Source organism: Pelophylax lessonae (genome assembly GCF_965119305.1).
Source record: "Pelophylax lessonae genome assembly, chromosome: 12".
NCBI lineage: Eukaryota > Metazoa > Chordata > Amphibia > Anura > Ranidae > Pelophylax > Pelophylax lessonae.
The window spans coordinates 119,144,452-119,170,973 of NC_138779.1; the positions used below are offsets into that span (position 1 = coordinate 119,144,452).

Below are 26,522 nucleotides of genomic sequence, written 5' to 3' on the forward strand. Positions count from 1 at the left end.
GCACACACAGTTTGTGCAGTCACTTGCACCAGACACAACAAAGTTCATCAAATAATTTTGAGACCGCTGTCTCTTTAAAACACTTTTTTTTTTTTTTTCTGTCAGGATCTTCTCTCCTGCACACATAGATTGTGCAATCTCATGCACCAGACAAAGTTCATCAAACATATGCACTCCATTGCAGGGATCTCTGCTTATGCCCACTGCATACCTCCACCATATGTGAGGGATTAGCTCGGTGGTAGGCGTGGATGACTCCTTGGGGAGTGCGTTTTCACAGAGAAATAGCCCAAAAGTGCTTGCAAACAACAGGTTTATGGTTTATTCTAATGGTGTTTTCTTCACCAGGCTGTATGCAGCAAAACATCCAAAATAAAATAAAACAGAAAATAAATCCTTGCCTCTGTGGGCGGCTACCTTCTCACAACTGGAACCTGCCTAGGTGTCTGTCTCCAACCTACCGTCGGGCAGACTTCCTTGTCCTCCAGCGGACACTCAATAGTCCTTTTATAATAGCTTCACAGGGCAACACAGTCCTTTGTTTCTTTCACATCAACAGTTCGTCTTCTCACCTTTGAGACGTATTCACCCTTGGTTACCGTCCCGGGCACACATCACTCCGGGGGGTCTTCTCCCAGGCCCACACATCCTGTCGGGAGGCACACTCTGACTGTCCTCCTGCTCCCAGCCCACATGGCTTCAGGACACAGCTTCTGGAGGCAGCAAACAATAGGACTTTCTCTGAACAAATTATAGAGCCTTAACTCCCTCATTCTGAACAGGTGAAGGCCTTTCAACTTCCTGCTGGCTAGCTCTGTAGCCAACACCCTAAATTAATTAATGGACTTTCTAAGCAGGTGGGAATGTGTCTCCTCTCAGTGACTACATTCCCAGATTTACCTGACTTCCTGTCACAATATATATATATATATATATATATATATATATATATATATATATGGACAGTATATGTGTTCCTAATTATCAGGCCAGATCAAGTTACCATAGTCTCATATGGTGCCACTTAATAAAGATAGTCATAATATTAAAGGAAAGGGAGGCATAAAGGGTTGGATGTACACTATGTGCTCTATAGGGATGAGGTGTGGCATTGGTATTGTACCAGTTATGCAGACATGTAAATGGATTAACATTTACAGTCCATGCCCGACTTGTTATATATCTGTGATTTTTCAGTACATATTCTTTTCAGTATATTAACAAAGAAACCAAGATAGAGCAGGTGATCACATTGCTTTCTTTTTATGTTAAGAATGTATAGGTGTAGGGAGGGAAGACAAGAATACTATCTCTGGAATGTTTAATGAAGACGTATTTCTCAGTGTTTGCTTTGTTTTATAGCTGTCCACAAATTGAACATGTGGTGAAATTACTCAACCCCATGCTTCAGCGTTTCTGATTTAACCATAGGTCCACCTTGTAGCTCCTTGTGTTCTGCATCCTCATCCACATCTGCATCCAGCATTTCACAAAGACTTCTTTTGTCCAAAATGTAGTGAAGACGGAGGTAACTGAAGCAGGGCTGGATCTTGGAGTAGAGGCCACAAGGATTTTACACATGCAGGATGCCACGAGGCTTTATTTTACTATTTCACCTCCTGCTCAACAGCTCAAAGCCATTAAGTGGAGCTTTCCTTTAAATGTCATCTGTTATTCAGCAATGTCTCTTACATTTACTAGGCTGTTTATTATCTTGTTTCATCCTTTATACCTGCAAAAAGTAATGGTAAATTACATCTGTTTTTTAGGTCTTCTTGGCATGGTCGCCCATATGATGTACATGACTGTGTTCCAGGTGACTGTAAATCTTGGTCCCAAGGACTGGAGACCCCAGACCTGGTATTATGGCTGGTCTTTTGGGTAAGTAAACAAATGTTACTATTGGAGTTTCTAAATTATGAAGATCTCTGCGGGTCATTTATATACAGTGCCTTAAAAAAAATATTCATACCCCTTGAAAATTTTCCACATTTTGTCTTGTTAAAACCAAAAATGTAAATGTATTGTAAGGGATTAGCTCGGTGGTAGGCGTGGATGACCCCTTTGGGGGTGCGTTTTCACAGAGAGATAGCCGAGCAGAGGTTGAAAACAAGACTGATTTATTCATGCAATTTACTTCACACAATTGCAAGCGTCAAAACAGCCAAAATAAAATAAAAGACAAAATAAATCCTTGCCTCTGTGGGCGGCTACCTTCTCACGCTGGAACCTACCTAAGAAGTCTTCCCAACCTACTGTTGGGCCGACACTGCTGATCCTACAGCAGACACTCAAATGTCCATTTGTTTGCTTTTCACACAGCACAAACATTGTCCATTGAACATGTCCCTTTGTTTTCTTTCACACAGAAACACTTCGTCTTCTCACCTTTGAGACGTCTTCACTCGTTTTTACCCTCCTGAGCGCACACCGCTTCAGGAGGTCTTCCCCATGCTCACTCAGCTTTCAGGGGGCACACAGGACTGTCCTCTACCCACATGGCGTCAGGATGCAGCCGTTTGTCTGCCTTCCTCTCCCAGCCCACACGGCGACAGGAGGCAGCAATCAATAGGACTTTCTCTGAACAAATTATAGAGCCTTAACTCCCTCATTCTGAACAGGTGAAGGCCTTTCAACTTCCTGCTGGCTAGCTCTGTAGCCAACACCCTATAGTATCAGTGAACTTTCTAAATCAGGTGGAAATGTATCTCCTTCCTGTGACTACATTCCCAGATTTACCTGACTTCCTGTCACAGTATTTTATTGGATATTTATGTGATAGACCAACACAAATGGGCACAAAAAATGTCAAGTGGAAGGAAAATGATAAATGGCTTTTAAAATGTTATACAAATAAATATCTAAAAAGTGTGGCGTGCATTTTTATTCAGCCCCCTGATACCCCTAACTAAAATCTAGTGAAACCAATTGCCTTCAGAAGTCACTTAATTAGTATATAGAATCCAAATAAAAGGAGAAAAGATAGCTGTGTAGTACGGTCTGTCAAAAAGTAGGCAGTAAATTACCATGCAGTGTAGTATGCAAAAAAGTTTATTGAAACTAGTATATCTAAAAAGATATTATGGAATTACATCCACCTGGGACAGCCCCAACCTTCCAAAAATTGAACAACAACAAAACATACACACAACTATAATAAACAAGCAAAAAGTTGGGGGAGCAAACCCTGAACATGTATATCTAAAGCCGGTGCAGCTATGGACCAAGCGACATGTATATTAAAAAAGAATGGCGCACACATGCAAAAGAAATGTCTATCAGATATGGAGACAATCCATAAATAAAAATGGGGATTTAGTCCCACCATATGGCCATATCGTGCTCAAGCCCACCACTACGTCAAAGTACCCCATTATCAGTGGGTCCTACACTATCCATAAAAAAGGATGAATGCAGCCTCTCTAACCCTTGGAGACAACACTCCTTGCTGGGATAGATGTGCTAATGCACTACATGGGACTCCTCCTATATCTACTTGATAGTGGACACTGATAGAGTACAGGTGTGTGTGGGGGGTGGGTGGGGTGCTCGACCTCAGAAGTCTGGTCAGACAGAATACATAATAAACAAGCAAAAAATTGGGGGAGCAAACCCTGAACATGTATATCTAAAGCCGGTGCAGCTATGGACCAAGCGACATGTATATTAAAAAAGAATAGCGCACACATGCCTTTTGCATGTGTGCGCTATTCTTTTTTAATATACATGTCGCTTGGTTCATAGCTGCACTGGCTTTAGATATACATGTTCAGGGTTTGCTCCCCCAATTTTTTGCTTATACACACAACTATGTTAAAAAAAAATCTGGATTGTTGCTCAGTGTACTAGAGGGAATCTAAAGAACTGTCTGGAACAGTAACCAACAATCAGGAGTATTGTGTATGCCAGTGTTGCTGGTATTCCAGCTTGTAAATAGGAATTATCAATTCAAGTTAAAGGAGACACTGGATGATTATAATACACCATTGATTAATTGATTAATGACTAATCGACAATTAAGATATAGAGGGACATTTTCTCTGTAAATAAACCATCCTATGCTATGGTGCAGAGATAAATATCCAAGGTAGTTTGAGGTATTGCTCAGTGAATGATGTTGGTTTACAGGGTGTGCAAGGTTAGGAAAATGCCCCTTTAAATTGCTTCCTTCCAGAGGAGCAAAAATGTTTTGTAGAGCCATGATAATCCCTATGTTGTCTGATACTGGCAAGCATCGGACGGACAAAGTGCATTAAAAGTCAATGGCTGTCTGCAGGTAGATATAATCAATGGTAAGGATGTCTATAATTCACAAGATCTTTGGTCATTCGTTTCCTTATCTATTCCTGCAGTTCCATAATCCATTTACATGTTAGCTTCCAGTAAAGTATACTTAGGGCTCTTTCACACGGGCGCTCCGTATGTCCGCAAATCATCCTATTTTTTTGCGGATGATTTGCGGACATAATGTAAGTCTATGGCATTGCGGATGTCAGCAGAATACCATCCGCTGACATCCGATTTTCCTCCTGTCAGTTCTGTTCCGTTTTTTGGAACTGAAAAAATCCTATTTTTGTTCCGTTCAAAAAACGGAAAGGAAGGAAAATCGGATGTCAGCGGTGTCATCCGCTGACATCCGCAATCCCCATAGACTTACATTAGGTCCGCATATCATCCGCAAACGGATGGGATGATATGCGGACATACGGAGCGGATGACAGAAATGTCATCCGCTCCGTGAAAAAAAAAAAAAAAAAGTCCCGCAGCGGACCTTTCACACGGAAAGCCCGTGTGAAAGAGCCCTTAGTAAGCAGTTAGTAGCAATGGCATTAGTCGTTAGGCAATCAAAGGTAGCAAGCAGGTAATGTGCAAACATGCAAAGATGTAATGGCAAGGATGTTCAGAAGCAGGAAGGGAGCAAGCCAGATATAAACAAATCCGGGGGGATATCACTTAACCGCTGAAGAGTAATCTACTCACTGCTTCACCCTCCACGCATAATTCATCTTGTCAACGCTTCTCAAAGAACCGTTCAAGTTCGCTGGTGACAATGGCAAAGAGCCAAGCTACTGCTGCTGATCCTGTAACTGTCCCTCTATCCCAGGTGCCTGAATTCTTTCACGCCATACGGGATGCCTGCCAGCTAATTTTCTATATCGCTAATGGCTGTGAATCGTCATGGGGACACATACAGGCTCCACTTCCAGATGTGATGATGTCACTTGGTTGATGCGTTTTGTCCATCAATCAGTGGACTTCTTCAGAACAGTAAATAGAGTCCACCTGTGTGTAATTTATTCTCAGTATAAATACTGTACAGCTGTTTTATGAGGCCCTCAGAGGTTTGTTAAAGAACCTTAGTGAACAAACAGCATCATGAAGGCCAAGGAACACACCAGACACGTCAGGGAGAAAGTTGTGAAATAGTTTAAAGCAGGGTTAGGTTAAAAAAATTTCACAAGCTTAGAACATCTCGCAGAGCACTGTTCAAACCATTATACAAAAAGAAAATGGAAAAAGTATAGAACAACTGCAAACCTACCCAGACATGGCCGTCCACCTAAATTGACAGGCAAGGAGAGCATTAATCAGAGAAGCAGCCAAAAGGCCCATGGTATCTCTGGAGGAGCTGCAGAGATCCACAGCTCAGGTGGGAGAATCTGTCCACAGGACAACTATTAGTCGTGCACTCCACAAATCTGACCTTTATTAAACGTGCAAAGAAGAAAGCCATTGTTGAAAGAAAGCCATAATAAGTCCCATTTGCAGTTTGCGAGAAGTCATGTGAGGGACACAGTTAGCATGTGGAAAATGGTGCTCTGGTCAGATGAGACCAAAATTTTACTTTTTCGCATAAAAAGAAAAAAAGCTATGCGTGGCGGAAAATTACACTGCACATCACCCTGAACACATGGTGATGGCAGCATCATGTTTTGGGGATGCTTTTCTTCAGCAGGGACAGGGAAGCTGGATGGAGCCAAATACAGGGCATTCTTAGAAGAAAACCTGTTAAAGTCTGCAAAAGACTTGAGATTGGGGCAGAGGTTCACCTTCCAACAGGGCAACGACCCCAAACGTACAGCCAGAGCTACAATAGAATGCTTTAGATCAAAGAATATTCATGTGTTAGAATGGCCCAGTAAAAGCCCAGACCTAAATCAAATTGAGAATCGGTGTCAAGACTTGAAAATTGCTGTTCACAGACACTCTCCATCCAATCAGACAGAGCTTGAGCTATTTTGCAAAGAAGAATGTGCAAAAATGTCACTCTCTAGATGTGCAAAGCTGGTAGAGACATACCCAAAAAGACTTGCAGCTGTAATTGCAGCAAAAGGTGGTTCTACAAAGTATTGACTTAGGGGGGCTAAATACAAATGCACGCCACACATTTAACATATTTATTTGTAAAAAAAAAATGTGAAAACCATTTATCCTTCCACGTCACAAATATGTGCCATTTTCTGTTGGTCTATCACATAAAATCTCAATAAAATACATTTACATTTTTGGTTGTAACATGACAAAATGTGGAAAATGTTAAGGGGTATGAATACTTTTTCAAGGCACTGTATGGAGGGAATATTATAAAACTACAAATAAAGTATATATTGTCAAAGGTGAATCTAATTTATAGTATCTTAGAAAACAAAAGGCTTCCTCTTAAGATCTTGCTATTTCTTTTTGATGGGGTCTTATACAGCCTTGTGTACTGGAAAGACGTGATCAGCTTGCTTGTCCAGCTCTTTGTGCATATGATTGTGTATAGAAAGCTAGACCCTCTCTCCTTGGATTTCCAGTGTCATGAATAGCTTTAAGAAGGTCATCAACATCTTCTAAAGGCTAACTTGCATTTAGAGGCTTTGCTTGCTTCTTCTCCCTCATTGGAGTCTGAGTGTGAGGAACCAGAACCACTGTCATCTTCATCCTCAACCTTCTCACCTGCCTAACACCAGGCATTTTAAACTTGGAGGTTAAGGCTAATGTATATAGCAGATCCCCTGTTTGGCTAGGGCGTTGCTGGCTTGGTAAGCATTGATTGAAATACAGTGGGTAAAGAAAAGAATCACCCCCCATTTAAAATAATCACATTTTCTTGTTTTGCAGCCTGAAATGAAGACAGACACGACACAGTTTTTGTTTTATCCAGCTGTATTTATATAACTTGTAACATCCAACTGAAAGATATAACACCAACATGTCAGAAAAAGTTAGAGTTAGAAAAAGGATCACCCCCGTGTATCAGTATTTTGTTAAACCACCTTTTGCTTTAATTACAGCCTTTAGTCTGTTGGGATGTCTCTACATACTTTGCACATCTAGACTTTGCAATATTTACCCACTCTTCTTTGTAGAACTGCTCAAGTTCAGTTACATTTGATAGTGACCGTTTGTAGACTGCAGTCTTCAAGTCATTCCACAGATTTTCAATGAGTTTTAGGTCTGGGCTCTGACTAGACCAGGCAAGGACATTCATCTTTTTCACCTCCAACCACTGTGTGGTCATTTTTGCTGTGTGCTTTTGGTCATTGTCATGTTGGAAGGTAAACCTTCTTCCCCTTGACAACTTTCTGGCAGAGGGCAGTGGATTTTCATTTAGAATTGTACGGCATTTTGCCCCATCCATTTTTCCTTCTATCCTGACAGATCCTCCAGTCCCTGCTGCAGAGAAACACCCCCATAACAGGATATTACCAACTCCATGCTTTACTGTAGGAATGGTGTTATTTGGATGGTGAGCTGTATTGGATTTTCACCAGCCACATCGTTTGATGTTCAGGTCAAATATTAAAATTTTAGTCTCATCTGACCATAACACCTTTTTCCATGTGACCTCAGAAACTTCAAGGTGCGTTTTGGCAATGCTCAGCCATTAATGCGTGTCGCCTTTCTTGAGGAGTAGCTTTTTCTATGCAAATCTCCCATACAAGCCACATTAGTGGAGAATTTGTGATATTGATGGCACATGCACACAATGACCACTCGTGGTCACAAATCTGTGCAACTGCTTCAGAGTTGCTGTAGGCCTCTTGGTAGCCTCTCTGACCAGTATCCTCGTGGCTCTTTCATACAGTTTGGAGCGATGTCCTGATTCAGGGAGAGTCTGTGTTGTACCAAATGACTTCTTAATAATACTGTGATTCTAAGCCTTTGAACTTTTTTTGTATTTTTGTATCCATCTCCTGACTTGTGCCTGTTCACGACTTTATCCCAGGTATCTTTTGACAGTGCCTTGCCACCTATAGTTGATTGTTTTCTTCAGTTGCTTTACCAGGGACTGAAATGCTCCAGAAAAGCTCTTTTCATGCTGAGCTGATCAAAATGACCACAGCTGATCACTGTTGACCACGCTGATTTACTGCTTAAAGTAAAATGGATTTGAATGCCAGTGAGAAGGTGATTAGCTACACCTGATTGAGTGTACAAGTTATTTTTAGGAGGGGGTTCATATTTTTTCCAACTCAGTGATTCTGTTTTTTAATTTTGTTTATTTTTTTCTGACATGGTGTTATTATATATCTTTCAATTGGATGTTATGAGTAAATACAGCTGAATAAAACAAAAAAGGATGTCTGTCTTCATTTCAGGCTGCAAAGCAACAAAATGTGATAATTTTAAAGGGGGGTGATTTTTTTTTTTTTATACCTACTGTATGCCTGAAAGCTCTTCCTTAACCAAAGGCAAGACATTTTTACAAGCTGTAGAAGATTTATCCTTAAAGTGGTTGTAAACCCCTACATATACCCAGTGAGTAGCCTCAGGTGTTACACAGAGATGAAACAAATCCTTCTACATAAGTTGTACCGGTTTATCTTCAGTAGGGATCGACCGATTATCGACATCACCGATATATCAGGGCCGATATGCACTTTCCCCGATATATCGGAATTGGCCCCTGAGGTTACTGATATTGCCGATATTTCGGGAAAGGGCTGTACCAGAGTGATGGCTGCAGCTAGAGGCATCACCCCAGTACTGGCGTCCATAGCCGATGGTCGGCTATTTTGTAATGACAGCCGATGCGGCTGAGAAGCAGATCGGCTGTCATTAAAAGGAGCGGGAGGGGACGTCCCCCCCTCCCGCCACCTTCCGCGGCTCAGCCGGGTCTCCCGTCCCACCAGGAGACCCGGCCGTCCTACCTGCACGGTCGCCGAAGACCTGATCAAAGCCGCATTTGGCTCTGATCGGGTCTCCATGTAAAAAACACGGAAGTGATGTCATAACATCACTTCCGGGTACTCAACGCCAAATTAAAAAAACTGACAACATTCAAAACAGCCAAACTTGGCTGTTATGAATGCTTTTAAGTGCAGAGGAGGGGTTTGGGGTCTTTTAGACCCCCAGATCCCTCCACAAAGAAGTACCTGTGAAAAAAAAAAACATTTTACATGTCCAAAAATATCGGCCGATACCGATATGCGATGACCAAAATATCGGTATCAGCATTAAAAAAACTATATCGGTCGATCACTAATCTTCAGTATTCTTTTCTTTACATTTGTTCAAAGTCCAGAATTTATGAATCTTGTTCTAAGCATTCAGAAAAAAGGGGACGGAGACCTTACGTTACACTCTACAGAGTTCAAGTGAGGAGAGCTCTGACAGCTGATTGGAAGAAAGGGACACACCCCACTCCACACTGCACATAGGAACAAAGTTGAGGCTGTTAATCAACTGGAGCGCCCTCCCCTGTCATCCTTTTTCTCTTGGTGTTAGGAAAAGCAGCAGAAATTACACTTAGTGCTCTTAATTGAGACAAGTACACGCTTTAGAGGGATATGCTTTGTTCGTATTGCATGTTTGAGGTTTACAACTGCTTAAGCTAAATGATTAATACGAGGCTGGCACTTTTTTCCAGGATTCATTCATTTTAGTATTACAGGATGTACATCTTTTTCAATAGAGGAAGCAAGGGGTTTTATTTTTTCCACAAGTTTGGTCTGAAGAAAACAACCATCAATAGGCACTAGTCACATTCTAAAGTGCTATACAAAAGCTCACCAGTGTAAATATTTAGAACAAGCCACATTCCATCAAAATGGGGTACATTAGGGAAACAAGTAAGAACCTCAATGTCCCAGCAGGTGTTTATGTCACATAAAGGATCCATGCTGCTCACAGGTGAGCTGGCTCCAAAGGCAGGACCTCCTCACTGCAGGGTGCTCATCCAGTCGCAGCTGAAGCAGTAATGAAAGGAAAAACCAGATGGCTGCACACCGAACTGAGATCCAAATGCCTTGATTTGCATAAAACCATGAAGAACACGAAGAGCACTACCTGTACAAGCAAGGGAGGAACAGCTTACATGCTTCACACAAATTGTTCTTTATTAAAGCTCCTTTGAGGAGTTTATGTCAGAAAAGACAGGTGCAAAGAAAAAGGCCCATACGTTTCCTGAGTGTCACTGTCACACTGCGCTCCAGCCACTGCAAGGTCCACTGCTGCCTCGCCACTAAGGGCCCTTTCACACCGAACGCAGATGGATGCAGTTGGCCCCAATTTCATGCATTTTAAACTGCACTCCATCTGCATAGGTAGCCCAAAATCAAGGTAATCTAATGGGCATAGTTCACATCATTGTGGTGCAGTTCAGTGCAGGTAAAAAAAAAAAAAAGAAGAGCATGCTGCATTTTTTTACACCGCAAATGCAGGGAACACGCTACAAATGCACTTCAAATGCACTGCACTGTGCCCCTTTAAGCCAAGAAAGCCAAGCCCAAACAGGAATAGAAAAATGCACTTCAAACGCAGCACTAAATGCATGCAAAATGCATTCACGCACGTGTAAACGCACGTCAAGTACGCATTAAGTATGCCTTCAACGCGTTTCAAATGCATGCAAACATGCAGTCAAAAATCCGCAGTTATGTACAGTTTCTGGAGTGAATGGGCCCTAAATCGTAAAGCATGCACAGCAGGAGAGAGGCACATGCATCCAGGGCTGCCATTGGGGGGGGGGGGGGGGGGGGCAGCCCATACACATGTAGGGGGCCCAGGCGTTCCAAGGGGCCCGGCCGCCCAGGCCCAACCAACGAGTTGTTGCTGCTGTAGTAAGTAGCAATTGCTTAAGCAGGTTGGCCACAGAGTAAGCTGATGCAGAGTAAGCTGATGTCTTTTTGCTGGATTGGGCTGTCACTTTGCTGAATATATGAGGCTGTCTGTTTGCTTGATTGGGATGTCTTTTTGCTGGATTGGGCTGTCTCTTTGCTGGATTCGTCTGTCTCTTTGCTGGATTCGTCTGTCTCTTTGCTGGATATATGGGGATATCTCTTTGCTGGATTGGATGTCTCTTTGCTGGATTGGATGTCTCTTTGCTGCATTGGATGTCACTTTGCTGAATATATGGGGATGTCTTTTGGCTCTGGCTTTCTGAAACTCCCCAGGGTCCTGCTGGGACTACATGCTGTGGTATAGGATCACTTGTTGCTGGAAAACAGCATCAAATGAAAAGGATCTCTAATCTTTCCTAAAAGGGACACTATAGCAGGGGCACAGGAATACTGGGCAGTAGTGCCCCTCCCCGAAGTGAAGGATTAGAACACCTGTCTGGTTTTCATTGCTGATAAGTATACATGTTCACCAGCACACCATGGATCTTGCATAGCAGTCCAAAAAACTTTTTATTGCAAAAGGATCACATCACTTTAGAATAAGTGCAAAGTTTCGGAGCCACGCAGGATCCCTTCGTCAGGCATGTGACAAGTGAAGGTTGCAGGCGGGAAAGGGGGCAAACTTTCTAGGCGAGTTGAACAGAAGTGGGCGTGGGCACCTGCCAGAAAAAATGTATCTAAAAAAAGTAGAAGAGCTGGGGAGGAGGAGGTGGAAAAACAGAACTTCCCTTTTATAAGTGAAATTTCACTTTACGATCACAGTACATAGTATACAAGACAAAGAACACCACTGGATTTCTGACAGGATATTTGTTTGCACTCATTGAACTAATAAAGCAACACACTTTCAATGTTATATTTAAAGCTGATTCCCATGTTTCCTTTCACTTTAAATAATTTCTTTGCACCAAGCTGATCTAAACAGAGCATTTACAGTACTTCATGAAGTGCTGGAGCGTCAGCTACATACAGTGCACAATGCTAGGTTCCAACTGTGAGACACAGACTTCTGATCTCACACCTGTAACAATATTGGGTCGGTCTTAGCGGCACTCAGCCATTCCAAGGCGGCTTTGTATTCTGTGAATGAATACAGAGCTTCCTCTGACTGGCTGAGCTTAGGGTTGTGACGTCATCTACCCAACTCTCTGCCATTTAGAGGAAGCTTTGTATTATTTCACAGAATACAAAGCTGTCTATGAATGGCTAAGCTCTGCTCAGATCTACTCTATATTGTTTAACCGCTTGCCGACTGCTCACAGTATATTTACTGTGGCAGTCAGCCCCTCACAGGCAGAGTGACGTAGGTCTACGTCGCTCGCCTGTGAGGCTCTGGGGAGCAAGCGCGCGCCCGCGGAGGCGCGCTCCCGCTCCCGCGCGGTCACGGACCCCCCCGCGCGTGTGACCAGCGGACCCGATGTCCGCCGGTCACTCGGCGATCGGCGGGGGAGAGGGAGAATGTCAGGCAGCTTGTGTAAACAAGCCACCTGTCATTCTCCTCGGTGTAAAAACACTGATCACACGGATCTACTATGTAGATCCGTTGATCAGTGTCCTTACAGCTCAAGCCACAGCCAATCACAGTAGAAAGCACGCCCCTAGGGACACACACAGCCCCTCCCTCCCAAATAAAGTTAACCCCTTCACTACCAGTGTATTTTTACAGTAACAGTGCATATATATAGCACTGATTACTGTAGAAATGTCACTGGTAACCCCAAAAGTGTCAAAAATGTCAGTTAAGGGTCCGATCTGTCCACCCCAATGTCGCAGTACCACAAAAAAAATCGCAGATCGCCGCCATTACACGTTAAAAAAAAAACACCAAAAATGACAGAAATCTTTCCCTTTGTTAGTAAACGCGATAACTTTTGCGCAAACCAATCAAAATACGCTTTTTGTGATTTTTTTTACCAAACATAGGTAGCATAAAACAAATTGGCCGAAAATGTTAAAAAATTTTGATTTTTACATTTTTTTTGGGGAATTTCATATAAAAAAATGTGAAAAATATTGTTATTTTTGCAAAATGTACGCTCTTTTTTTGTTTATAGCGCAAAAAGTAAAAATCGCACGGGTGATCAAATACCACCAAAAGAAAGCTCTGTTTGTGGGAAAAAAAGGACGCCAAATTCGATTAGATACAGCGTCGCACGACCGCGCAATTGTCTGTTAAAGTCACACAGTGCCGAATCGCAAAATACCCCCTGGTCGTTTAGCAGGAAAATCCTCCGGGGCTTAAGTGGTTAAAGTCTCTGTCTGACAGCCAGAACCCAGCACTTTGTACTGTATGTTTACAAAGCTACATGCAGTACATTCAGTGCTAGAGCCAATGCAGCACTTAGTGAAGGAAATAGTTTGTCTGAACTATCTCATCCAAACAATCTATTTAAAGTCACAGGAAACATGAGATCAGTTTTAAAGCTGATTTTCATGTTTTCTTCCACTTTAAATAGTTTTTTTGAACCAAGCTGGTCCAAATTAACTATTTTTTCACTTAGTGCTGCATTTGTTCTAAGCACTGTATGGACTGCATGTAGCTTCAGCTACATTCAGTACTGAGTGATTGGTTCCAGCTGCGAGAGAGACTTCCCATCTCACAACCGGAACAAAATTAGAGTTGGTCTAAGCGGTGCTCGGCCAAAGAATCGGCAGCCTTGTATTCTGTGAATAAAAACAAAGCTTTCTCTGATTGGCTGAGTCAGAGGATTGGGCTGATGACATCACGCTCTCCATCCCAACCAATCAGAGTAAGCTTAGTATTAATTCCAATTTTTTTTAAAGTAACAAAACAGGTTTATACTTACCTGCTCTGTACAATGGTATTGTGCAGAGTTACCGTGAACCTCTTCTTCTTGGGTCCTCCGCTGACAATCCTAGCTCCTCCCCTCCACTGAGTGTCCCCATAGAAAGATGCTTTCTTTGGGGGCACCTGTGCAGGCTCGCTCCCAAGTCTTGCTATCTATGTCTATTAGCACAGACAGAGGAGCCCTGCCCCCCCCCCCACTCCCTCGTCCCTGTGATTGACTGTAGTAGGAGTTATTGGCTCCCGGTGCCTCAGCAAAGCCAGCGAGACCTGGAAGTGAGAGGAGAGAACAGCTGCAGACATGCACACTGCTGGATCGAATGAGGGCTCAGGTAAGTAAAAGGAAAGGTGAGGGGGGATACTGTGATGCCTAAACATTTTTTACCTTAATGCAGGGAATAGATTAAAGTGTTACTAAACCCAGGACCCTGCATTCACTATATGTGGTCTCCCACAGTACACAGAACATGAAAATGCAATTGTTTTAGGAATTATAAACTGCTAAATATCTTTTTTCATCAGCAGTATTTAGCAGTCTTGTGACTTCTATCAGTGTCTAGTTAAAGCTTGTAGGAGGAGTTTCCATTATCCTCTGATTGTCCTGTGAGGCTGTAGGACCCCTGACCTGCTGTCTGGACAATGCCGATTGGTGCTGTGCTGAACAGGATTCACCCAAGAAAAGAAAAAATACCTCTCTACTAATACACACCAAACTGAGCATGTTCAGCCTGGCTCCAAAGGCTCTGTCTTATCCAGACCTGTTCTGGAGTCAGTGAAAGAAGAGGAGGATCAGAAAAGACAGGATCAAGCAGCCTTTTTACACAATGCAGAGGATTGACCCCTTAGGTTCTACAGTGAATATAACAAGCATGCTTTACTGCTTATAAACACTGATTTTACCGTTGTGGGTTTAGTAACACTTTAAGGTAAAAAATGTTTCGGCTTTATAATAGGGTGACCAGACGTCCCCGGATTGAGGACACTGTCCCTTGTCCAAGTCTGTCCCTGATTTTATCCCCAGATTCAGGGCCAGATTAATGTAGACAGGGCATCCCATGCTGGCTGAGAAACAGCCTGGTGGCTCAGATACAGACGCCCCCTGCTGGAGGATTTCACTGCCAGTCCTGCTGCTGCTCAGTGTAGGAGAGGCAGAGCCAAAAAAATTGAAGGAGGGCTGAGACCGGGAGGTGAGCAGATGGGGGGAGGTCTGTTTGTACACAGGTGAGGGCAGTGGGGAGCAGGGGTCAGAGCTGATGCAGCTGCATGGAGAGATGAAGAGTTTAGCTGTTGCAGGGGGAAGGGCTAAGAGGTGGCTGCAGAGATAATCTGTGAGAGAAGGGTGCAGAGGTGAGCTATGGATGTGGGAGCAGAAGTGTCCTCTGTGTATAGCAAACCTCTGAACCCTGTACCCAATGCCTAACACCCTCCTGTATAATATGTAGTCCTGTGCCCAGCGCTCTGTGTATTATGTAGTCCTGTTCCCAGTGCTCTGTGTATTATGTAGTCATGTGCCCAGCGCTCTGTGTATTATGTAGTCCTGTACCCAGAGCTCTATGTAATATGCAGTCCTGTACCCAGCTCTCTGTGTAGTATGTAGTATTGTGCTCAGTGCTCTGTGTATTATGTAGGCCTGTGCCCAGCGCTATGTGTATTATGTAGTCCTGTACCCAGTGCATTATGTAGTCCTGTACCCAGAGCTCTTTGTAAAATGCAGTCCTGTACCACGCTCTGTGCAGTATGTAGTCCTGTGCTCAGCGCTCTGTGTATTATGTAGTCCTGTGCCCAGCGCTCTGTGTATTATGTAGTCCTGTGCCCAGCGCTCTGTGTATTATGTAGTCCTTTGCCCAACGCTCTGTGTATTATGTAGTCCTGTGCCCAGCGCTCTGTGTATTATGCAGTCCTGTGCCATTTGCCAATAAAAAATAAATAAATATGGCCCTGGATTTCATTTAAAAAATCTGGTCACCTTACTTTATAACCACTTTAAAACTCATTTATATCACCCAGTGTAAACCTATAGACATCAGCAACATGTTGGTGGACAGACAAAGCCTGAGTAATCAGCAGCATTCCTCACAATAAACAAAATTGCTGGCCCGGCTTGCCACACTGACATCAAAGGCTGCTGTCTCTCATTGAGCAGCGGCTTACATGTGAGTTTTCCTATGCCAGCTTTTATTGTTTTTTTCTGTTTTTAAGCTTTGATTTTAATAAAAGATGCTGCATTATGAGATTGCTCCTTTTGTTTTCATATTTATTTAATGTAGACTGCGTTCCCAACTACTGGCTGAGCTAATTTCCCCAGACAGATTGGAAATGGATGATCTCATCCCTATATCAGGGTATTTGGCTCTTTGAAAAGGAGTGTGAGAGCAGATCGTGGCTGCAGCTGCTTGTATTGGAGATCCAAATCATAGAACGCATATACCTCATTGTTTTCTGGTTCTTCTTTTGGTGGGTGCATATTTCACTTGTCTCGTTGATGGGATCAACACCAGAAGGAGTTTTCACTTGATGGATTGTTTTTTCACTTTATGAAGATTACTTGGTTACAATTTTATGAATTAAAGTGGAAGCTTAGCCAAAACCTATCTGAAGCTAAATCTACTTTTAGCCACATTCTAAACTAATCTATCTAATCCTGTAAAGAAAACAAATCGCTATACATACCTTTTCTGAAGCTGATCCGGTCCGGTCTCTGATTGCCGGATGCGGTTTACAGGAGAGAATCTACAACGACTGGGAAATGGCTGGGAAGTGACGTCACCCATAGAGTTACTATGGGGCTTCCGTTGTCGGCTGCCTCTTCAGCACACTCCCACGCACAGAAGCCCCCGCTGACAGCTCAGTGTGGGACCGGACTGAAGCGGCTGCAGGATAGGTAAGTATAGCGATTTCTTCTTTACAGGGCTAGGTAGGTTAGGTTTAGAAAGTGTCTGAGAGTAGGTTTAGCATTGAACTAGGTTTAGGGTTTGGGCTGAGCTTCCACTTTAAGACATTTCATTTCACTTAAAGGTCCATTTTTCTCAATTACACTGTTTAAGGGTCCTTTCACAGGGGCTTTCTGTTCGGCGGACTCCGTTTTGCTCAGCGGGGATCGATCCACCAATTCCTACTGAACAGACGGGTGACAGGTCTGTCTCTGCTCACTGTGTAGAGACAGACCTGTCAGAACCCCGATCTCCTCAATGGGAGATGGGATGAAAATGGACCACCTGCCCATTTTCATCCGATCCGATCTTCCAGACGGATGGAAAATAGGGTTTCCAGCCATCTAGATTTTACAGACAGGATCGGATCAGATAGCAGCGGGTGTCAGCGGACATGTCACCGCTGACATTCGCTGCTCCATAGGGGTACATGGAGCGTCCAATCAGGTTCGACTGAAAAACTGACAGGCATACCTGATTGGAAAGCCTGTTTAAAAGGGCCCTAACAGTTTTTTTATTTATATACACCGATCAGCCATCATTTTTTGACCACTTATAGTTTAGGTCAGTGTTTCTCAATCTTTTTTTTGTCAAGGCACCCTCTAAAATTCCACACAGTCATGAAGCTCCCCATTCTAAAATGTTAAAAAATAAACAAATACATTTACCTTTTAAAACCAGAGAAAATTCCCAGCTCAACTTACCAACAAGCCTGCAACCAACCGAATTATCCTGTCTAATAGTATGCCTTAAAAACAGGGGTTTTGTTTACACACATTTGCAAATACGTGCGTAAGCTGGAGAGCCACTTCACGGCACCCCAGTATTATCTGCGGTCCTAACTCTATTTGAGAGCCTCCAAAGTGGAAGCACATGCATTATAATGGATAGATAGAGGACAAGTGAGACTGGAGGGAGCCCACCCCTCCTTAAAGGCACAGGAGCGCACTGGACTCCCAGCATATAGCACAATGGCAGCAAAGGTGTCCAGTGCGTCCCCTCACTATTATTCCAACAGTACAAACAAAAGGCCACTACTCCCACCTATAACTGGCCTTTGCAGCAAGGACCACATGGAACGGTGACGCATGTCAAACAAAACCAAAGAAAATTCCCAACTCAACTTACCAACTAGCCTGCAACCAACTGAATTATCCTGTCTAACATAATGCATTAAAAACAGAGGTTTAGTTTTCACACATTTGCAAATATATGCATAAGCTGCAGATCGACTTCACACCACCCCAGTATTAGCTGCAGTCCTAACTGTATTTGAGAGCCTCTACATCGGAAATACATGCACAGCACTGTGGAGGCCCTCAAATGCTGAGAGTAGGAAAGGGGCAAATGAGGTGCAGGTGCCTGACATCCTCCTTATCAACCAATTACATCATTGATTGCTAGGATGCCAGCAGCTGGCCCACACAGTGCCCAAGGTTGTAATGCTGCACCATTAAAAAAAGTTGATTTTTTTGTAACAAAAAGACAGGCTTGATCCACTTGCTGGCTTGTTGACAATGTTTGGTCAGCTTGGTGCAATTTTTAGGCATTTTGCCAAGGCACTCCTAAATAACCAAGAAGGCACCCTGGTTGAAAAAGGCTGGTTTAAGTGAATAACATTATTTGTTACAATGGCATCTGTAAATTGGTGGGATACATTAGGCAGCATGCTGTCCCTGAAGCTGTGTTGAAAGTAGAAAAAATGGGCATCGCAGTTTGTTGTGTATGGGGGCTGCATAGCCGCAACCCGGTCAGGGTGCCCATGCTGACCCATGTCCACTGCCAAAAGTGCCTACAATGGGCATGTAAGCATCAGAACTGGACCTCAGAGTAATGGAAGAAGATGGCCTGGGCTGATGAATCCCATTTTCTTTTACATCATGGCTGCATGTTTGATGATGGTGAGCCACCCGATATCAGCCTGGGGTGAGTGAGACTGAGCACTGCTCTATGACTGAACTGTCCCCATCTTCCTCCCTTCTCTCTCTCCCCAGCCCCGTTGCTTCACAAAATTGCCCAGTTGATTTCATATCCAGTTAACACTCAGAGACACCTGAAGTACTATTGGGGGAATGGCTCACAATCTGCTGGCTGGATAAACTGGAGGGGTTTTTAAACACAAATTTGTGATGCTTCTGTTTTAACCCCTTCTGGTCAGCCCCAGCATCCCTTTAGGGGCTCCTTCACACTAGCTTTGGTTTCTGAAGAGCAATCTCTTTTCAGAGAGCATTTGGCAGGCAGTGAGGACTTAGAGGTGTTGTATCACCTCACCGCCTGCTTTAACCCCTAGAATCCCACATTAGCACATCGCAATTGTATGCATTGCACGCAGTTGCGAGGTGCTTACCAAGCAGCCCCATTTTTCTAAACGGGATGTGTTCAGCAGGTGCTGTGCCCTCAGAAAGCAACATGGGGTAGAATATCTGCCACAGCCATGAAACAAAACATCATAGTGGCAGCATGTGTGCACCGTCAGCCCTGTGTTGCCAACTGTCTGTAAATTTACTGACAGTTTGTAAAAAAACAGGCTCCTTTCCATAAATGTCCGTGGATCGGAGAAAAATGCTTGTAAAAAAAATCTTCTTTTTGGAACAGGCCCTGCACATCTGGAGCCATCTGATTAGAGAACTGCCATGCTTGGCCACAGATCAGGCAGCAGGGTGGGTCTGGATGTGCACCTGCACAGTGACATCATGGCGCTTATTGGGCCTGGCTTATATACACATGCCCCGGCGAACGAGTTTAGGCCTAGCCCCGCATTTCACTAATTGCGCAGTTCAGAGCCAGTGACAAAAAAGCCTTTTCTTGCCAGCTGACCACCAGTGGTGAGGGTATGTGTAAGGGGGCACTGTGCCAGACTCTGATGTAAGGGTGGTAATTAGCTGTAAGGTGGAACTCTGATGTATTGGGTGATTCTGTGGACTCTGATGTAAGATGGTATCTCTGGCATTCCCCCTAAACATCAGAACATCCCTGAATATTCGTGTCTTCAAAGTCCAACCTCTGGGGACACTGATGTGAGGTTGGACTTTGAAGACACGAATATTCAGGGATGTTCTGATGTTTAGGGGGAATGCCAGAGATTTTGAAGTAAGGGAGGATTCAGATGTGAATGTGGTGCTCTTGCTGACTACTGAACTCTATATGTTGTTTTTTTACTTACTCCTGACCCCTGTACATAGACCTGACCAAGGTGTTCATTTTCCCAACTGTTTCTGGTTTTAATGAGACACGAAAGGATTCCAAGCTCTGCTTCCCGACCAGTCTGTGACCAACCAAATTGACCTGTCCAACAGTATGCATTTGTAGCACGACCCCCTTGGGGGCTGCTTGGTAATATCACCTTCTCAGCACTCCCTGGACCCTGAGCAGTCTCCGACCCACTGGGCACTACAGGTTCAGACATATTTGAGCAGTAATACTCTCGACACTTAGATACCAGTGTAACTGTTTACTGGAATTAATTAAATGCAACAAGTACAATATCAACACACCAGGATAAGCAATGCTGAAGTAGAGCGTTAGTCTTCCAGATCCCAATAGCACATGTGAGATCTGAGAGACAAACACCAACTTAGGTTAAACATATAGCAGTGTATATCAGAATATATATACAGTGCCTTGCGAAAGTATTCGGCCCCCTTGAACTTTTCAACCTTTTGCCACATTTCAGGCTTCAAACATAAAGATATAAAACTGTAATTTTTTGTGAAGAATCAACAACAAGTGGGACACAATCATGAAGTGGAACGAAATTTATTGGATATTTCAAACTTTTTTAACAACTAAAAAATTGAAAAATTGGGCGTGCAAAATTATTCAGCCCCCTTAAGTTAATACTTTGGAGCGCCACTTTTTGCTGCGATTACAGCTGTAAGTCACTTGGGGTATGTCTCTATCAGTTTTGCACATCGAGAGACTGAAATTTTTGCCCATTCCCTTTTGCAAAACAGCTCGAACTCAGTGAGGTTGCATGGAGAGCGTTTGTGAACAGCCGTTTTCAGTTCTTTCCACAGATTCTTGGTTGGATTCAGGTCTGGACTTTGACTTGGCCATTCTAACACCTGGATATGTTTATTTGTGAACCATTCTATTGTAGATTTTGCTTTAAGTTTTGGATCATTGTCTTGTTGGAAGACAAATCTCCGTTCCCAGTCTCAGGTCTTTTGCAGACTCCATCAGGTTTTCTTCCAGAATGGTCCTGTATTTGGCTTCATCCATCTTCCCATCAATTTTAACCATCTTCCCTGTCCCTGCTGAAGAAAAGCAGGCCCAAACCATGATGCTGCCACCACCATGTTTGACAGTGGGAATGGTGTGTTCAGGGTGATGAGCTGTGTTGCTTTTACGCCAAACATAACGTTTTGCATTGTTGCCAAAAAGTTAGATTTTGGTTTCATCTGACCAGAGCACCTTCTTCCACATGTTTGGTGTGTCTCCCAGGTGGCTTGTGGCAAACTTTAAACAACACTTTTCATGGATATCTTTAAGAAATGGCTTTCTTCTTGCCACTCTTCCATAAAGGCCAGATTTGTGCAGTATATGACTGATTGTTGTCCTATGGACAGAGTCTCCCACCTCAGCTGTAGATCTCTGCAGTTCATCCAGAGTAATCATGGGCCTCTTGGTTGCATCTCTGATCAGTCTTCTCCTTGTATGAGCTGAAAGTTTAGAGGGACGGCCAGGTCTTCGTAGATTTGTAGTGGTCTGATACTGCTTCCATTTCAATATTAATCACTTGCACAGTGCTCCTTGGGATGTTTAAAGCTTGGGAAATCTTTTTGTATCCAAATCCGGCTTTAAACTTCTCCACAACAGTATCTCGGACCTGCCTGGTGTGTTCCTTGTTCTTCATGATGCTCTCTGCGCTTTAAACTGACCTCTGAGACTATCACAGTGCAGGTGCCTTTATACGGAGACTTGATTACACACAGGTGGATTCTATTTATCATCATTAGTCATTTAGGTCAACATTGGATCAATTCAGAGACTCAGAGTTTGCTGCACTGAAAGTAAAGGGGCTGAATAATTTTGCACGCCCAAGTTTTCAGTTTTTTATTTGTTGACAAAGTTTGAAATATCCAATAAATTTCGATCCATTTCATGATTGTGTCCCACTTGTTGATTCTTCACAAAAAATTACAGTTTTATATCTTTATGTTTGAAGCCTGTAATGTTGCAAAAGGTCGAAAAGTTCAAGGGGGCCGAATACTTTCGCAAGACACTGTATGTTTGCAGTAAGTGAGAGTGATTGAAATATGATATTATGCTATTCACCATTAAACAAACTCAGATTTAATATCTTCAGCCAATAACTGTTACTCCATTTGTATCTGAGAGATTCGGTCTGACTAACTGGCATAGACACTCTAAAGCTGGGGGGCCCCCTTTAGGATTAACTATTGTAGTCACTACACTAGCAAGGCCTTGTGATTCTTCGCCGGCAGTTGGAGCCTTTAATCACTTATTTAAGTGATATTTGTAATCCACAAGGGGGAGGTAGACTATATCTAGATCCCAGTGACAGATGTTTGCTGTGTACAATTATGTGTATACTTGCGGTTTCCCAAGATTCACCAGGCACTTTACTGTAACGGCAGTGTCTAGCAGTGATCTTAGCCTTTCACAGGACTCTCTCTTTAGTGCTGCGTCACAGACAAGAACTTCAGCACTCTCTCTACGCCACTCTCCCTCTCTCTACGCCACTCACTGTCCTTTCCGACTCCCACACCGGACCGGTCGCCTCTCCGTGACTCCCGCTGTCCTCCTCTGTCAGTATGCGCACTCCGCACTCTAGGCCTCACTCTTAGGCCTCTCTCCTGGTCAGACTCTCCAGCTCTTCACCGCACACCCACACTCCACAAGACCTTCAAAGTAAGAGAGCGTGCATCCGGCTGCACCTCCAATTTATCTCTCCTCCCATGATCCTCAGTGGATCCCTCAAAGCTCCCTGGGAGTGTGGTCCAGTCCATCCCTCATTGCATGGTCTCCACTTTCTTTCACACTACATTCTCCATAATCCAATTCACCACTCCATGGGAGAAACCCATCTCCTTCATGCAGTTCTTAACCACTTACCGCATATCGACGTAGGTCTACGTCGGGTAACTTTGCGGGCTTATATCGGGATGATGCCTCTAGCTAGAGACATCATCCCGGTACCGTGGTTTGAAGCCGACGGTCGGCTTTCCGTCGGTACCGACCGATGCGGCTCGGGAGCCGCTCGATCGTTACCCGGGGGGGCGGGAGGGGACGTCCCCCCCCCTTCCGCCGCCTTCCGTGGCTTTTCCCGGGGCTCCCGTCTCACCGGGAGCCCCGAGCACCCAGCCGGCACGTCCGCCGGCTGGATGGAGTCCCGATGAATGCCGGAAACGGCATCAATCGGGTCTCCGTTGACGTAACCCGGAGGCGGCGTCCATGACGTCACGTCCGGGTTACTGTGCTGCAAAAGGCAGCAAATTTAAAAAACGGCTGTATGCAAAAACGCCGTTTTCGGCGTTTTGCATACAGGGAAGTGTAGTGGAGGGGTCTAGGGTCTTTTAGACCCTCGATCCCTCCATAAAGTGTACCTGTCACTACATATTGCTGTCACAAGGGATGCTTACATTGCTTGTGACAGCAATAAAAGTGATCAGATTTTTTTTTTAAAAAAACTGTAATAAAGTTAAAAAAAATAAATAGGAAAAAAAAAAAAAAAAATTTAACCGCCCCCTTAACCGTTAGCTCGCGCACAAAAAAAAACGTATACGCAAGTCGAGCCGCGAATGAAATCGCTGTTCAAACCCCACATGTGAGGTATCAACGCGATCGCCAGAGTGTGGGCAATAATTAAAAAAAAAGAGCTACACTCTAACTCTAAACTGGTAACCGTTAAATAAATTTAAAGCGTCGCAGATTGAGATCTCTACCGTAGTTTGTCTCCATCCCACGGGGGGGAGCAATTTTAAACCGTAACATGCTGGGTATCTATTTACTCGGCGTGACATCATCTTTCACAATATACAAAAAAAATGGGCTAACTTTACTGTTTAGTATTTTTTAAATGCAGTGAAATGTGATTTTTCAAATTTTTTCCAAAAAAATGGCGTTTTAAAGACCGCTGCGCAAATACCGCGTGACAAAAAATTTTGCAATGACCGACATTTTATTCTCCAGAGTCTTTGCTAAAAAAAATATATATATAATGTTTGGGGGTTCTAAGTAGTTTTCTAGGAAAAAATACTGGTTATAACTTGTGAACAAAAAGTGTCCGAAATAGGGCTGGGGCTTAAGTGGTTAAAGGAGCAGCCAAACATGACCTAGACCGCAATACAGTACTTATAACACCATAATTTTAGCATGGCTACACGTTAAAAAACAGGGGTTTAGTTGCACACATGTTTAACGCATACTGTTGGACGGGTCAATTTGGTTGGTCGCAGATTGGTGGGTAAGGAGAGCTTGGAATCTTTTTGTGTCTTGTCCTTCATGTATTTTTGTATTTTTATTTTCTTCAATAAAGGACTAATTTTTTGGAGTGCTGCCATCCAGTCCATTTCTTCCATGCGCAAAAACTTTTGTCCCAGCTTTTTGTTTTGTTTATACAGTGGTTAAGAAAATACAATCTAGGAGGGTTCGTGAAAAAAAAATGCTTATTCTAAAGAAAGCTCAAGGGAGCTTGAAGAAGCTCAGTAAAAATGTGCACAAGAGCACAAAAAAGCACAAACTTCTTCAAGCTGAAAAAAAAAGAACCAATGCCTGTAAAAGCGTTTTTGCAGTACATGAAGGGAAAAAAAAAAGCTCAAAAAGAGCTGTTAGGAGCATTTAGGAGCGTTCAGCATATTTTGCTGCTGGAAAAACACTCCATAAATCACTAAAAAAACATTTTTTTTTCCTACTCCTAGATGCTGAAGCTCAAAAAACGCTAATAGCCTAAAGTAGTGTGCAAGGACAGATAGGATAACACTATTCAGCTTCTATGAGCAGAAAAATGCTAATAACAGCTTGTAGGAGCTTAAGAATATGCTAGTGTGCTTGGAGCCTAAGCCTGGAAATTAAGCTTTTATGCCTCTAGCAACCAGGTACATGAATGGAAAATAGAGTTGTTTTTTTTTTTGCTCCCATTTGCAGTTATTCCCCTTTCTCATGTCATACATTGAGAGGTCTTAAGGAAAACATGAGGCGCTAACACCTAATAAGCAATAGATCTAAAACACATCTCAGTAAATAGTGTAAAATAAAATAAAAAATCACCAATAAAAGTGCTTGATGTCTGTGCACGAATGAATTACCTATACAAATAGGTGATGGTGCAAATGTAAACATATAATATATAAGTAAAGTGCTGGTGCTCTGTTCTACACAATCCACGTGTTGTGAATACGTGTGCTGCAATGGATAAATAAATATATTTTCCTTGATTTCTATTTAAGTTTATTACACTTAAAGAGGAAGTAAACCCTCCTCTGACACTTCCACCTATAGGTAGGCCTATGATAAGGCTTACCTATAGGTACTGTAAATATCTCCTAAACATGTACCAATTAGGAGATATTTACCTTACATGCAGCCAGTGACATCACTGGCGCATGCGCTCTGAAGGAACGGCCGCTGGTGCCGTTCCTTCAGAGTCCCGTGCCGTGACCGTCGGCTCCCACGCGCGTACGCGGGAGTGACGTCACCGCGGCTCCGGCCAATCAGATGGCCAGATGCCGCGATCCCGGAAGACGGGCGACTGAACATGTCGCCCGTCATAGAGGTGAGCGGGCGGCACAGCGGGGGCTCATTCTAAGGTAAGTATTTCATAATGAGCTAGTATGCGATGCATACTAGCTCATTATGTGTTTCTCTTTCAGGGTGAAAAAGAAAAAAAATAAATTTTAGTTTACAACCTCTTAAATTGAGAGCAGCTTCACATTTTTTTTACAAGGGAGGCGCTCATTACTCTTTATACTATTTTGCATTGAGAGGTCTTAACCAAAAGAAAAAAATGTAACTTTAATTAATTGATTTCAGCATTATATTTTGTTTTTAAAGTGTATTTCTGCTAATTAGAATGGAGCTCATTTTTAAATGTTCTTTTTTTTTTTAATAGTTTGGCTTGGCTGTCCTTCACTCTGTGCATGTCAGCTTCTGTCCTTACACTTAACACTTACACAAAAACAATCCTGGAGTTCAAGTATCGGAGAAGAATCTTTGAGAAAAATGTGCGAGAATGCAACCCATTCCTGGACTCTGAGATGGTGCGGTTCCTCTGGGAGAAGTACATCTTCTCTGTTAGCGGCACTCTCGAAGACCCACTGAACTGGCACAAGGGATTTGGAAGTCCTTGCTTTGTGGATATTGGAAGCATCACTGATTTGCCTGGTGCAACCAAGGGCGAGGAAAGAAACATTGAAGTAGAAGATGATGGTGAACAGTGTTAACAGAGTATATATGTTTATAAATCACAATAAAATAAAAGTATATTCAAATCTTAAATGGTGTATTTCCATACAACACACAAGTATATGTTTGTGTGTATATATATATATATATATATATATATATATATATGTATATATACACTGTATATATATATATATATATATAAAATATATATATTTATATATATTTAGATATATACAGCGGGTATAGAAAATAATCACCCCCCTTTATACATTCAAATTTTGCAGCCTGAAATGAAGGCAGAAACCTTTA

General features: G+C 43.0%; 1 protein-coding gene across 2 annotated transcripts in view; it reads left to right on the forward strand.

The window, feature by feature from the left end:
• The window catches only part of LOC309567792 (germ cell-specific gene 1-like protein), a 129,748-nt gene extending 103,445 nt beyond the window's left edge, over positions 1–26,303 (forward strand). For both annotated transcript variants that reach the window (XM_082273241.1, XM_082273242.1), the window contains exons 5-6: positions 1,770–1,881; positions 25,918–26,303. In XM_082273241.1, the coding sequence (XP_082129367.1) occupies positions 1,770–1,881; positions 25,918–26,248 (443 nt within the window). In that variant the 3' untranslated portion in view covers positions 26,249–26,303. The remainder of the gene's footprint in view (positions 1–1,769; positions 1,882–25,917) is intronic.
• The last annotated feature ends 219 nt before the right edge of the window (positions 26,304–26,522 follow it).